This window comes from Anolis carolinensis, chromosome 4, assembly GCF_035594765.1.
Source record: "Anolis carolinensis isolate JA03-04 chromosome 4, rAnoCar3.1.pri, whole genome shotgun sequence".
Lineage (NCBI taxonomy): Eukaryota > Metazoa > Chordata > Lepidosauria > Squamata > Dactyloidae > Anolis > Anolis carolinensis.
In genome coordinates, this window is record NC_085844.1 from 132,762,611 (window position 1) to 132,777,710 (window position 15,100).

Consider the following 15,100-nt stretch of genomic DNA (forward strand, 5'->3'; position numbering starts at 1 on the left):
TTTTAGAAGTCTTGCAAATAGTAAGAAAATGCTTAATCAACAAGAGAAATCCAGATTCATGCCTGGAATTTCTCACAAAATTGCAGTTACCTATTTTTTTTTTAAAGGAGGTGAATAGTGCAAAAGTGAGGAGTTATGGCTTTGCAGGTGAAGGTTCCCTCTGGCTGATCACCAGAAGAGGAATGGAGAGCACCAGGGGGATGTGGAAGTGAAGTAGTGAAAAGTGACATTCAGCACACATCTGCAACAATACATTTATGTCCTAAATTCACAGTGCTTCAGGCCTATTGCATCACCTCAACATAAGTTGGAAAGCACTTTTGGCTGTCCAAAAACTGGAGTTCTTTGTTCATTGAAAAGGACATCCTAATAATGAGTTGAAAACTGGTTTGATGTGACTCTACAATGATGTCATTTATGGCAAGGGGGTGTCTAACACCACTACAAGCCTTGTGCAATAATCTCCTTTGTGATTCAGTGCCAGGGAAATGGTGTGAGATTAGGGAGAGGCCTGAGCATCCCCACAGGCTGCAAGGAAGGCCTTTGTGGGCCATATTCGGCCTGTGGGCTATAGGTTGTGCAGACTTGCTCTAGACCCAGGAATCTACAAGAACCCTACAAGCAAAATATGATAGATCCCCCACCAAATCCATGATATAGCTCTGTTGGGAAAGGATCTATCTAACATTTTCAATTTAACTTTCTTCTTGGAAAGTGTAATATATTGGGACTGACTACATTTTTAAACAAAGGACTTCTGTGCTATAGTTTCTATTACTGACCTTATTATCTGCAGGAGGTAGAGTGCTACATTTAGGCACTGATGGAATCAATGAGCCACATCTTTGGCAGAAATAAGAATACAGATCAGATGACTGAGGAGTTAAACATTGTATATGCCTAGGGGAAAAAACAAAAAATCAGATAGAAATTAGCTTGTGGGAATTACTCAAGATTCCACCATGAAAAATCTAACATTACTACATGTTTTGGTTACTAGTTACACAGCCCAGTAAAGGGTCCAGGACGAAGTGAGCAACGTTTGTTAGCATAGCACCCCCAGAACAGTAAATGAAGCCAGTCAGAAGATATGGGACTTTTTTTTTTTTTTAGAAAAAACCAAGGGAACTGCTAATCACTTTAAAACTTATTTCTCAGTAAAGCATATTCTGAAAAAAATAGAGAGTTAAAAAATACAGAGCTCAAGAAGCATTAAGGGAAAAATACCACTGTTTAAAACTACAATCAAGTATACTTTGGATCCATGTTATGGTAATATCTAAATTGTTGGGCTGAGAAAATAGTTTTGCGCAGCTCAAGAATTAAAGGATCTGGGAGCAGAAGACAAAAACACGGCTGATCATAGAGTTAGACATACAGAAACTGAAGTCCTGACACAAGTAGGCATTTTGAGGTTTATGGCACAAAGCAGCTGACCATTAATATACCAAAAGCAGAAGAAGAATGATGTAAGCCAAGATTAAAGACCGCTTTCAGCATATTACAAGATAGTATGCTATGACTCCACATGCTTAAAAAACACAAATCACGTACTTGGTGATATCTGTTTCTGTCTGAATTCTCAGTCCCTGAGCACTTGTAGGTTTTCTACTATTGCTCACAGAATACTAAAACAAAAAACAAAAAACCAGGGTGAAATATCAATGTCTCTATAAAAACAAGTAAGTGGAAAAATACATCATTAAATCATTTCAGACAAATAGTATTAGGTGTGTACATCAAGGATAATCCCAATCTTGGACCCCAACTTCGTACTTTGTTAAATGGACCAATTCAAATCAGATATATTCAGATTTGACTTTGGTTCTGAACCCAACTTAGATTTGGGAATTCAAGTCTTTCAACTGAATATAATTGAATTCTATTTGTAAAAACTGCATGGAGTTTTGTCAAATCCATTTCAGTCGACAAACCTAAGAAAATGAAAACTCTCTCTCTCTGTGCCATTTAAAGTATGATTTAAAAAACAAAACAAAACAAGGGAACTGCTAATCACTTCAAAACTTATAGCTAGTGATTTGTTTCCAAAAGCTGGTTATTACTAGCTTCTTTTAGCTGCTTTTTAACTGGCAGCAGGGCCGGCCCTAGGTAATTTTCAAGTGTAAGTGAACAGAATTTTGGTGCCTCCCCAAACCAATCACTGAAAAATAAAAGCATTGGAAAAGCGAAATTCTTGGATAATAAGGAGGGATTAAGGAAAAGCCTATTAAACATCAAATTACATTATGATTTTACAAATTAAGCACCAAAACATCATGTTTTACAACAAATCAACAGAAAAAGCAGTTCAATACATGGTAATGTTATGTAGGAATTACTATATTTGCGAATTTAACACCAAACATTGAACTGGGATATAGGGCAGTGTGGACCCAGTTCAAAGCAGATATTGTGGGTTATTCTGCTTTGATATTCTGGGTTATATGGCCATGTGGAAGAGCCCTGAGGGTCCTTCCACACAGCCATATAACCCAGAATATCAAGGCAGATGATCCAAAAGTATGTTTCAGTCTACTTGGAATACACGAAGCGTGTTTAAGAACCAGTCCAAGAGCCCAGAAGAGCCTTGACTCCCCATGTGACCATCATCCCACTTTCTTTGCAAGTTAACTTGAACCTAGTATGCTTTATTATGCCAATTGTTTGCCTTAGATCAGGCATGAGACAAACTTCAGTCCCCCAGGTGTTTTGGACTCCAACTCTCACAATTCCTAACAGCCCACCGGCTGTTATGAATTGTGGGAGTTGCAGTCCAAACACCCGGAGGGCCGAAGTTTGCTCCATGCCTGCCATAGATAGTTGAGCAAATAGTTTTCATGGTTGCCCCTCGCTGTTAAGAATTGTGGGAGTTGAAGTCCAAAACAACCGGAGAAGTTTGCCTATGCCTGCTGTAAAGTAAACAAATGCAACTTGGCAGCACTTTTAACTGCCATGACTCAATGCTATAAAATCCTGGGAGTTTCAGAAAGTCTTCGGGCTGGTGACTCCCTCACTCAAGCCCAGGTATCTGAAGCAACCAATCAGGAGGCCACACCTCAGCCCTTGCCAGGAGTGCTTGGAGAGCTCCTTCAACCCCTTCCCGAACCCCCCGCCCACCCCGGGTCCCGGCTTACGGCGCTGAGGAGTCGGGAGAGGACTTGGAGCTGCTGCAGGAAGCGCCACAGATCACCCTGGCCCCTGCTTTCCATGCCGCCGTCCTCCATTCCTCACCAGCGCTGGGAGCAAGCTGCGGCCACCACGTCCGAACTTGAGTGGCCTCTTCCTCAGGCCACGCCCCCAGGGAGGAGACTTCAATTCCCAACATCCTCACTGCTTTGGCTGATGCTCAGGGTTGGTGGGAACTGGAGTCCAAAACACTTGGGTCACAACCGAAGCTTGGGAAGCACTTGAAGAAAGTGACTCTGCGCCTCTGCTTCAAAGTGAAGGCACCTCAGCGCCACTTTTAACTGCCATGGTGGCCCAGCCGCCGTGGAGGCCAGGCCAGGCCGTGGCTGCGCAGGCAGGAAGGCCATGCCTGGGTGGAGGTGCCTCAACGGCACCCCTTAGGCGCCCCCTAGAGGATGGCGCCTTCAGCAACCGCCTACTTCACCTAATGGTTGAACTGCCCCTGACTGGCAGGTATAACTTTTTCTGTTCCAAAAGGCTTTGGAGAATTTCAAGAGCCTGTAATACTGTACTCTTGTAAAGATTTCATTTGTGAATATGTTTCAAATTGCTTTAATGCTTTAACTACTTCATTTGTTTTTAAAAATACACTTTTGTGTGTAATTTTATTTTTATGTATGTTTGAATTTTTGAAAGCTGCTTTTAGTTTTAGAAAAAGGTCTTTAGAAACAGAAATGATTAATATAATTATAATCATCACCATCACCACCTCTGATGGATAGGTGCAAAAAAAAATTATGCAAGAGCAGCTTTCATACAAAGAAGGCTTTCGGATAAGAGCAAACTTACTTCCCAGTAAAGCATATTTTGAAAACAATAGAGTTCAAAAATACAGAGCTCAAAAAGCATGGCTGAAGAAGTTTATAAGGAAAGGAAGTTTATAAGGAAGATAAATCTTCAACGTATTTTAAGCAGAAGGTAGAACAGAAAAATTATTAATTTCCACTTCTCTTCCATGTGTAAACAATCTGTAAGAAAACATATATGTAAGAAGTTGGATCCTGCAGAGAAAGCAATGTTGTGTTTTGGGCACAACTATATTCATTTTCTCAGCATGGCCATCATGCGGTCCAACATGTTTAAACACTGCAAATTGTGTGGGGCTGATAAAACACAAACTGCATTACTTCTTGATTGATTTGATTTGATTTATTTGGGTAACATAAATACTCATTCTTTTTCTCCAATACTGGAACCAACAAATTGCTGTTTTACCTGTGACTGAGGCCTAAACACAGTGAAGTCAGGCTCTTCTCTGTTACTCGTGACACTCAAGTAATTTTTAATCAAATTTGGTCCACTGAGATGCAAGGGCATGACTCCTTTTCTTTCTGACAAACCTAGAATTGCATATACATTTCAGTGTAAACATAGTATTACTCTGGTCAGTCTGTTCTAGGAATATATGATAGACAATTCATCACTGAACGGATTTATGTATACCAATATTAATGGAAAGTATAAATGAAAGAACTTTCATTTCAATGATTATGTATGATTTTCTTCAATGTTTATTAAATGGTTTAAGAAGAGTACTAAAATACAATGTAATCCAGTGCTATCATTCACATATTGCATCAATGGATGTCAAGACCTGCTGACGTCACACAGAAAGGATCTCAAAAGGGAAAGAGACATTTTGTCAAAGACAAAATGAGCCTTGAGATGGTAAATCAAGTGAGCAGCTCTCTCACCTCCATTATGTGCACAAACATGTAGCAGAATGTTACATATTCAAAGATTCAGCAGCTATACTTTTCTCAATAATAATAATAATAATAATAATAATAATAATGATAATGATAATAATAATAATACTGTGGGACTTCCAAATCCAGACTGACAAAGTTCTGGAACACAACACACCAGACATCACAGTTGTGGAAAAGAAAAAGGTTTGGATCATTGATGTTGCCATCCCAGGTGACAGTCGCATTGATGAAAAACAACACGAAAAACTCAGCCGCTATCAGGACCTCAAGATTGAACTTCAAAGACTCTGGCAGAAACCAGTGCAGGTGGTCCCGGTGGTGATCGGCACATTGGGTGCCGTGCCAAAAGATCTCAGCCGGCATTTGGAAACAATAGGCATTGACAAAATTACGATCTGCCAACTGCAAAAGGCCACCCTACTGCACGCATCATCCGAAAATACATCACACAGTCCTAGACACTTGGGAAATGTTCGACTTGTGATTTTGTGATACGAAATCCAGCATATCTATCTTGTTTGCTGTGCCATAATAAAATTATTATTATTATTATTATTATTATTATTATTATTATTATTATTATTATTATTATTATTTTATTGCCCACCTTTCCTTGGGGCTTGAGGTGGAGAAAAACATTGTTAAAACAACAAAATGCATGATATGCAAAGTTAAAATGCAAGTTAAAATTCACTGAAAAATACAGATTTAAATTCACAATATTCCAGAAATGCAGAGTGTTCAATTTTGACTGACAGTCATTACCATTTTGAGCATGAGATTCCTTGCAATAATGAGGCTTTGTAAATAAAATGAATATTTTGAAACTACAAGCTTTTAGGAACACTATGATTTTCACTAAGTCTGCCATATGCTTGAATTTTTAAAAATCTCTTCACTAACAAAAAGTGTGTATTTTAGCATCTGAGGGCATGATAACAATATGGAAAGAAATCTGAAAATATATACCAGGGGTCCCCAAACTAAGGCCCGGGGGCCACATGCGGCCTATCGAAGCCATTTATCCGGCCCCCGGCCCCTCCTCGCCCGGTGCGTGCCTTCCAGAGTTTTTCTTGTTTATAATAGTATTTGAATTATTATTTAATTAATAATTAATTATCAAGGGGGGTGCTTTGCTAGTGCTTTTGGTGCAAAAAGGCAGAAGGGGGCTGGACTAAATGGTGCAAGGGGTCTCTTCCAATCCTTATTATTATTATTATTATTACTGACACAAAAACACAGTATAACGCAGCAAACAAGATATATATGCTGGATTTCGTATCACAAAATCACAAGTTCCCAAGCATTTAGGGTTGTGTGATGTATTATTATTATTATTATTATTATTATTATTATTATTATTATTATTAACAACATTGAGGCTGGGTGGCCATCTGTCAGGGGTGCTTTGCTTGTGCTTTTGGTGCACAAAGGTAGAAAGGGGTTGGACTAAATGGCCCAAGGGGTCTCTTCCAACCTTCTTTATTATTTTTATTATGATTATGATTGTTATTAACACTGAGGCTGTATTTGTTCCCATTTGGGTTTTTTTTTTTACTTCAAAATAAGAGATGTGCAGTGTGCATAGGAATTTGTTTATAGGGTTTTTTTTCAACTATAGTCCGGCCCTCCAACGATCTGAGAGACCGTTAACTGGCCCCCTCTTTAAAAAGTTTGGGGACCCCTGATATATACGGTACACAAAAGGAGACTGACCTGGCATAGTTTGCTATCTGAAGCAGAGCACTACTTTTCATCTCTGCATTCATCTCCCACCAAGCAGAATAATGCTGAATAGCCAGTATAGTTATAGGATATGTAAAAACGTCAGTGCAACTGGCGCCAAACTTTTTCTAAAATAAGCTTTTAGAATGCTTAAACCCAGACTCAGATAATACTTGTCTAATCTCATGTATATGACTGATGATACAGAGGCCCCTTCTGCACTGCTATATAAAATCCAGATTATCTGCTTTGAACTGGATTATATGGCAGTGCTGGCTCATATAATCCAATTCAAAGCAGATAATATGGGCCATGCTTTAGCACAGCAGATTAAACCAACAGATGTAGTACATCTTGTCAATCAAGAGGTTTACAATTCAAAGCCCTGGTCAAGATGAACTCCTGGCTTTTAGCCCAGCTTCTGCCAATTTAGCGGCTCGAAAGTGAAATGTAAGTAAATAAATAGGTACCGCTTAAAGGTGGGGAGGGCGACAAGGGACAGGGAAAGGCAGAACTGCTTAATGCCTTCTTTGCCTCGGTCTTCTCACAAAAAGAAAGCCATCTTCAACCTCAGCAACATGAAATGGATGAAGGATTTGGGGAAATCCAACCCCAAATAGGGAAACAAGTTGTCCAGGAACACCTGGCCGTTCTAAATGAATTCAAGTTGCCAGGGCCAGATCAACTACATCCAAGAATACTGAAGGAACTAGCGGAAGTTATTTCAGAACCACTGGCAATCATATTTGAGAGTTCTTGGAGAACGGGAGAAGTCCCAGCAGATTGGAGGAGGGCGAATGTGGTCCCTATCTTCAAGAAGGGAAAAAAGAACGACCCAAACAATTACCGTCCGGTCAGCCTCACATCGATACCAGGCAAGATTCTGGAAAAGATCATTAAGGAAGTGGTCTGCAAACACTTAGAAACAGATGCAGTCATTGCTAAGTCAACACGGATTTACCAAAAACAAGTCATGCCAGACTAATCTGATCTCTTTTTTCGACAGAGTTACGAGTTGGGTCGATACAGGGAATGCTGTGGATGTCGCGTACCTGGATTTCAGTAAGGCCTTCGACAAAATCCCCCACGACCTTCTGGCAAACAAACTAGTAAAATGTGGGCTAGACAAAACTACAGTTAGGTGGATCTGTAATTGGCTAAGCGAACGAACCCAAAGGGTGCTCACCAATGCGTCGTCCTCATCTTGGAAAGAAGTCACGAGTGGAGTGCCGCAGAGCTCCGTCCTGGGCCCGGTTCTGTTCAACATCTTTATTAATGACTTAGACGAAGGGTTAGAAGGCACGATCATCAAGTTTGCAGACGACACCAAACTGGGAGGGATAGCCAACACTCCAGAAGAAAGGAGCAGAATTCAAAACGATCTTGACAGACTAGAGAGATGGGCCGAAACTAACAAAATGAAGTTCAACAGGGACAAATGCAGGATACTTCACTTCGGCAGAAAAAATGGAATGCAAAGATATAGAATGGGGGACACCTGGCTAGACAGCAGTACATGTGAAAAAGATCTTGGAGTCCTCGTGGACAACAAGTTAAACATGAGCCAGCAATGTGATGCGGCTGCTAAGAAAGCCAACGGGATTCTGGCCTGCATCAGTAGGGGAATAGCGTCTAGATCCAGGGAAGTCATGCTACCCCTCTATTCTGCCTTGGTCAGACCACACCTGGAATACTGTGTCCAATTCTGGGCACCACAGTTGAAGGGAGATGTTGACAAACTGGAAAGCATCCAGAGGAGGGCAACTAAAATGATCAAAGGTCTGGAGAACAAGCCCTATGAGGAGAGGCTTAAAGAACTGGGCATGTTTAGCCTGCAGAAGAGAAGGCTGAGAGGAGACATGATAGCCATGTACAAATATGTGAGGGGAAGTCATAGGGAGGAGGGAGCAAGCTTGTTTTCTGCTGCCCTGCAGACTAGGACACGGAACAATGGCTTCAAACTACAGGAAAGGAGATTCCACCTGAACATTAGGAAGAACTTCCTCACAGTGAGGGCTGTTCGGCAGTGGAACTCTCTCCCCCAGACTGTGGTGGAGGCTCCTTCTTTGAAGGCTTTTAAACAGAGGCTGGATGGCCATCTGTCGGGGGTGCTATGAATGTGATTTCCTGCTTCTTGGCAGGGGGTTGGACTGGATGGCCCATGAGGTCTCTTCTAACTATTCTATGATTCTAGGTATTTTAAGGCACCCATAAGGAAATGCCAGAAAAATGCTGTCAATTTGATCAAGGAGGAAGTTTACTAACAAAGCTCTTTGGCAGGGAGATGGAGCAAACCCCCCCCTCCCGGCCGGTGTCCAAATCCAAGCACAAGCCTCCAAGATGCCAAAGATGGGAAGAACCTATATATACCTCTATCTATGTACAATTATCTGTCTTGTCAGTGTATAAACGGCATTGAATGTTTGCCGCATATGTATGTTCTGTGATCCACCCTGAGTCCCCTTCAGGGTGAGAAGGGCGGAATAATAGCAGCGTTGAAGGGATCTGAGAGCATGTCTACACTTCATGCCCTCTTGCCTGACTTATAGAGTCCAACTTACTAATTACTAATCTAAATTAAAATAACAATCTCTAAGTTTAATAACATATTTATTTATTTATTACTTCATACATTTATATCCCGTCCTTCTCACCCGGGGGGGGGGGGGAGGACTCAGGGCGGCTTCACAACACATGGGAACACAGAAGGGAACATGTTTAGAAAGTTATAATAAAGTTCCTAAGGTATACCATTTGAAGTCAAAATCCAGTGAGGAAATCACAATGAACAACTGCCCTTCTGAGATTTTTGTGGTATTTCACTTCAATTAAAATCATTTAATCACATTAATTAACAATGATTTAAGAGTTGACTTGCATTTACTTAAAAATATTCTGGTCATTACCTTGCAATTCCTTTGCTACAGTACTGCAGTGAAGTTTGCTTTTCATGTTCACTTTGTTCTTTCTTAGACTTAAATCAGAGAATCCATTTTCCACTTCCTAAAAATTAAAAATCTATTATGTACACATGCATGTTCCAAGAATACTGATTTTAAAACTCTTGCACTATTCTAAGAAATTTTCTAACCAGTATGTTTTAACGGCAATTTTGATGGATTTTGACAATAATTTTATAACTTGGACAGAAGCAATCTATAAGAAATAGTTCGAATTTTCATAAATGGTGAATAAACTAGTGTATGTAAAATTCAGACATTAAAGAAAGTGAAATAGGTATAATTACAGCTGTTAAAAATGCAATTTTTTTTCAGTACAATTACTCTAAGTCTACATAGAATGGAATTAAGATCTGCAGAGATGAGATAAACAGGGTGTCATTGCTTGGAAGAATCTCAGTGATCAAAACAAACATTTTCCTTTGAAAGTTGCTATTTTTTTTAGACATAACTGATTTTGTCAAATGATATATCATTTAAAAATTGATAAAAGGGAAAAAAATTGCCAAGATTTATATGGTAAGGGGAAAAGCCAAGAGTGGGGCCCCTTCCACACAGCTAAATAAAATCCCACATTATCTGCTTTGAACTGGAATGTATGGTAGTGTGGACTCAGATAACCAAGTTCAAAGCAGATATTGTGGGATTTTCTGCCTTGATATACTGGGTTATATGGCTTGATATTCTGGGTTATAAGAGTTCAAGTCCTTGAGGATGCTAAACAAAGAGGATGTCCTGATTTACCAGACTTGAAAATATATTTTATTGTTTACTGTTTAGTTTAGCTTAGAGACTAGACACGTTTGTTAAATTTGGAAAAATATGACCTGAGGTATAACTGGTATGGCTTTCTGTGGCACAATAAGTTAAAGGCAAACATTGATTTTAGCAATCTTTATGTGAGATAGACCATTATAAGATTTCAGAAAAAAACAAACCCAGAAAATGTACAAAGATTATATATAAGCTTGTAATAGAATTGATAAGAAGGTGAATGAGATTTGTGGAACTTACAAACATTGTAATAGTAGAACATGATCAACATACATTTACAATGCAAGGTGAGGTAACAAGTGTGATATGAGTTGCAATGGTGGAAAGATTTTTTTTTTAAGTTTTTGGTTCTGAGAAAGAAAAAACAGGCCAGAATGCAAATGTGATATCTCTGAAAACTTGCTGTTCATGTTTGCTGATCTATGATATGTGTAAAAGTTTGCAATAGGAATGTTTGCACTATATTTTCGACAAGAGAATTCTAATGACTTATTTGAATACTATCTGCTATTTTTCTAAATTAACCTCACTGGATCTTCACAGCAAAAATGAAGACATTTTAAAGACCTGCTATTATAAGATCTTTATATTTAAAAATTGTTATAATTTTGCCATCAATTTTATCATTTTTATAACTCACCAATCCAGAAATATCTTCCAAGCATTTCTTGTCATCTTCATGAAGTACATGGGTGTTTGGAGCTGAATATTTTACTAAAAATATTTTTGTTACAATTGCACTCTCTCTGTAGTCCCTGTAATTTAAGAATCAAGAAATCCTAGATGAGTCCTGTTGATTTAGCAACTCAACCTACCAACCATAATCAATAGCCCACTAGTAGCTCAAAACACTTATTGTTCTTTGATGCTGGTACTATGTTGGGATTTAGGGAGTCCAAGTGTAAAATGGAAACACTATACTGTTTGAATCTGGCATGTTCACAAGTTGTGCCAATGTGTTTCATATCAGCAATCATGCTATCAAGGTATTTATCATGACATTCCATAATAGCAAAATGTTTTATCCTGCCTTTTAGTGTTTATTATAGCTGATAATTTTTTTTAAAACATCAAATTAAAGTCAGTCAATAAAACCAACCAAACAAAATGACATAAAATCAATAAAGAAGTAAACATTAGTACTAAGAATCATACAACCTTATACGTGCTCTGAATTATATGCAAAATGATCTGAATTAGGTGACTGACCACCACTCTACATTTGACCTAATTGTGTATAATATGCACATTTTTGTTACATACAGCAAACAAATAGAATGCTGATCAGAGTGTTGAATTGTATGTATGTAGTAGAGGGTATTGAACATAAACTTCCTCTCTGAAGCTGTTTGCAGTTGGCAGGCTTCTAAGAACAGAAATTTGGAAGATTATCTGTCCTATAATTAAGTGATCTTTTACTCCACAATGGTACTGTTGACATGGAAATCTCAGATCGCTAACAAAAAATGGCATAGATTCAGGCAGTCAAGAATTAGAAGTACAAGTCTCAACAATATATAAGCTCGCAAAGGTAATGCTACAAAAGATCTAATGTTGTGTACTGTATAAACTGTATACATAATCACACTTAGTTTTCCTGATAAACATAACGTTTTCTTTACAAAACTAAGTGTGATTATGTATACAGTTTATATAGTACTAGCTTGGGGACCCGGCGGTGCCTGGGTTATTTGAAAAAGGCATTATTTGTCTGACTATTATGTATTCTGTTTGGAGTGGGTGAACTACAATTCCCAGAATCATGGGTTAATCCTCCCCAAACCCTGCCAGTATTCAAAGTTGGCCATTTTGGGTCTGTGTACCAAGTGTGGTCCAGATCTGTCGTTGACTGGTCATCGCCTGGCTGCAGTGTTGTCTGGATGGGGGTGAACTACTACAACTCCCAGATTCCCGAAACATCTGTCAGTATCCACAGTAGGTTATGTTGAGTCTGTGTGCCAAGTGTGGTCTAGATCCGTCGTTGGCTGGGTTCAATGGTCTTTGGATACAGGTGAACTACAATTCCCAAAATCAAGGCCCATTACCACAAACCCCTGCAGTATGTTCAGTTGATCATGAGGCTTCTCTGCGATGTTGGGTCCCGGTCCATTGTCGGTGGGGGTCACTGTTTCTTTGGATGCAGGTGAACTATAAGTCCCTTTTCCCCAAACTTGTCCAATATGTTCTATTGGTCATGGGGACTCTGTGTGCCAAGTTTGGTCCTGGTCCATCATGGGTAGGGTTCAATTGCAGGTGAACTATAAATCACAGTACCTACTACTCCCAAATGCACAGGGCAATTCCCCTCAAAACCCACCAGTATTGAAATCTGACCATATCAGGTATGCATGGCAAGTTTGGTCCAGACCCATAATTTTTTGGGTTCATAGCGTTCTGGGTGTAGGTGAACTACAACTCCTCTAAATTCCCCAGTAGGATGAACAACAACTTCCACCATGTGAAGTCAATCCCCAAACTTCTCTAGGAAATTTAGTTGGTTCTGCTCTGTTTGTTATGCAGACAGATATAGATAATATAGATATAGATATATAGATATGTAATAAGATACCATGATCTGATGAGAAGTAATGTTGCTAGGATGTTGGGGGTGATGCCCTGAAATGCAATAAAGGTTTTTTTCTGGCATGGATATGTTCTTATATCTGATGTCTGTGGTGACAGAACTGTTTCAAGGGTGGTAGTGTCCAGTGGTGGAATTATGCATATAAAGCTTTGCACAGCAACCATAGGGATCTCTTAAAGGACCTCTAAAATATCTATACAATGTCCCCACATGTGTGCAATGTATCATTTTGCAGCACTGAATGGCTGCATAGTCAAAGAGAAGGAACAATATCTGTGATGTGTTTGTTTTCAACAGAAAAATAACAAAAACCATGTAACTTGGGTTGCTTGTGTACAAAACATATCAAATTAAATACCTATTAAAGTTAAATGCCTATGTTGATTTCCATCTTCCACTTTTCTGATAAGTTAACTCAACTTTTACACCAAGCAAAGATTATGCCTTCTTTCATTCCAAAAATACATTAGATTGTGATGTTCCCTTACTTTGTGACTGCCAGAGCTTTTACTGTTATTTTCCCATCTGGTAATGTGATTGGTTCCTTATACATAAATGTATTATCATCTCTGTAACCAAGTCTTCTAAAGATTTGTGGTTTACTTCCATCAATAGTATAATATATTGTAACATCAGGGGTATCTGGAAGACACAACAATTAAAGATTATATGTTCTTTCATCTCCAAAAGGAATTACAATTCATAGAATCACAGAATCATAGAGTTGGAAGAGACCACATGGACCATCTAGTTCAACCAACTGCCATGCATGAATGGCACAATCGCAGTACCCCTTGACAGATGGCCATCAAGCCTCTGTTTAAAAGCCTCCAAAGGAGCCTTCGCTACACTCCGAGGCAGAGAATTCCACTGCTGAACAGCTCTTCCTCCAAAAAGCTTTAGATTTTTTTTTCTTTTACACTGGAGGTGAGTAAGCCTTATAGACTTTTTAGAAATGAAAACTCACTTCCGTGTGGGCAAGATGTAGTTGGATAGTATCTTCTTTCTACTTTGACTGTAAGACACACTATTCAATTCCCAAAGTATTAAAAATATTATCACTGAAGTTGCTGTATATTGTTGGCAGGCTACCAAGGATAAAAGTCTAAATGATGTTCTGTCCCAGTATTATGCGATCTACGCTGCTTTCATAGGCACTTGTTTTCCCCATACAATATAGTGAGCACAGAACGCTAGCAACATTAAAATTCATTACAGAAATCTTAGTGGGTCAGCTCACATACACAGGATAGTGATATAAACCAATTATCCACAGCAAACTGAATGCCTCATCATGACTAAGGCCTGTTAATCAAAAAACAAAAAGATATGTCACCTATAACAGAAGATAGAAGCAGAAGTTAGCATCTGAATCATACAATATTCCTCTGTCCCATTTTGTGTCTTGTAATTAAGTCATACTTTCAAGAGACCTACAGAGGTGTTAGCCTGTTATAATCCAGGGTTTGGGACGTGCTAGACATTTAAATACTGTAGTTCTTTAGTTAAATACGTTTATGTATGATATATGTTTATGTAGTTAAAATTGTTTTGACTGAGCTTGTGTTTTAATTATTTAATTTATTTGTTTAATATGTTAACAATTTATTGTATTTTCATCAGAATTCTCTTATTTTCAGATTACATTGTAAACTGTCTTGCACTCCAAATCATGGGAAATAGGGAAGATATAAATCATAACAAAGTATGTTACATACACACAGAGAAAGAGAGAGAGAGAGGGCAGAAACTTATGGTTTTGTAGTAGTTTATGAAGTGGATGATCATTTGGAAAAATGAAAAAGATTTATGTTTTGGCACAATGGTTATGGTGGAAAGTTGTGATTTATGATTTTTTTAAAAAACAATGGAAACAAAATGTGATTTGATAGTGGTTTAGAAGGTTCCGATGCAATTTAAACAACAACAATAGCAGCAGCAGCATTTATTCAAGAGTATTCATTTAATTATATTGGATTTGACAAGCAGAAAAGAAGAGAAGATTTATAGTCAAGGCAAAGATATACTAGAAACCTTGGATGAAAAGAAAAAAATAATTGAAACTGGAGCAAGAATAGCAAAGAGAAATAAGTTCCCTTGATACTAATGGAAAGATCTCTGAATGAGGAAGTTGGGTGTCAATGACAATCTCATGCAGC

The 15,100-nt window shown here is 38.6% G+C and overlaps 1 protein-coding gene across 4 annotated transcripts in view; it reads right to left on the bottom strand.

Annotated features, from left to right (window-relative positions):
- The window catches only part of dzank1 (double zinc ribbon and ankyrin repeat domains 1), a 43,053-nt gene that overhangs the window by 25,494 nt on the left and 2,459 nt on the right, over positions 1–15,100 (bottom strand). For all 4 annotated transcript variants that reach the window (XM_062977832.1, XM_062977833.1, XM_008108987.3 and 1 more), the window contains 6 exons: positions 13,430–13,583; positions 10,998–11,112; positions 9,530–9,626; positions 4,402–4,526; positions 1,555–1,628; positions 783–900 (listed from right to left, as the gene is read on the bottom strand). In XM_062977832.1, coding sequence (XP_062833902.1) covers positions 783–900; positions 1,555–1,628; positions 4,402–4,526; positions 9,530–9,626; positions 10,998–11,112; positions 13,430–13,583 — 683 coding nt within the window. The remainder of the gene's footprint in view (positions 1–782; positions 901–1,554; positions 1,629–4,401; positions 4,527–9,529; positions 9,627–10,997; positions 11,113–13,429; positions 13,584–15,100) is intronic.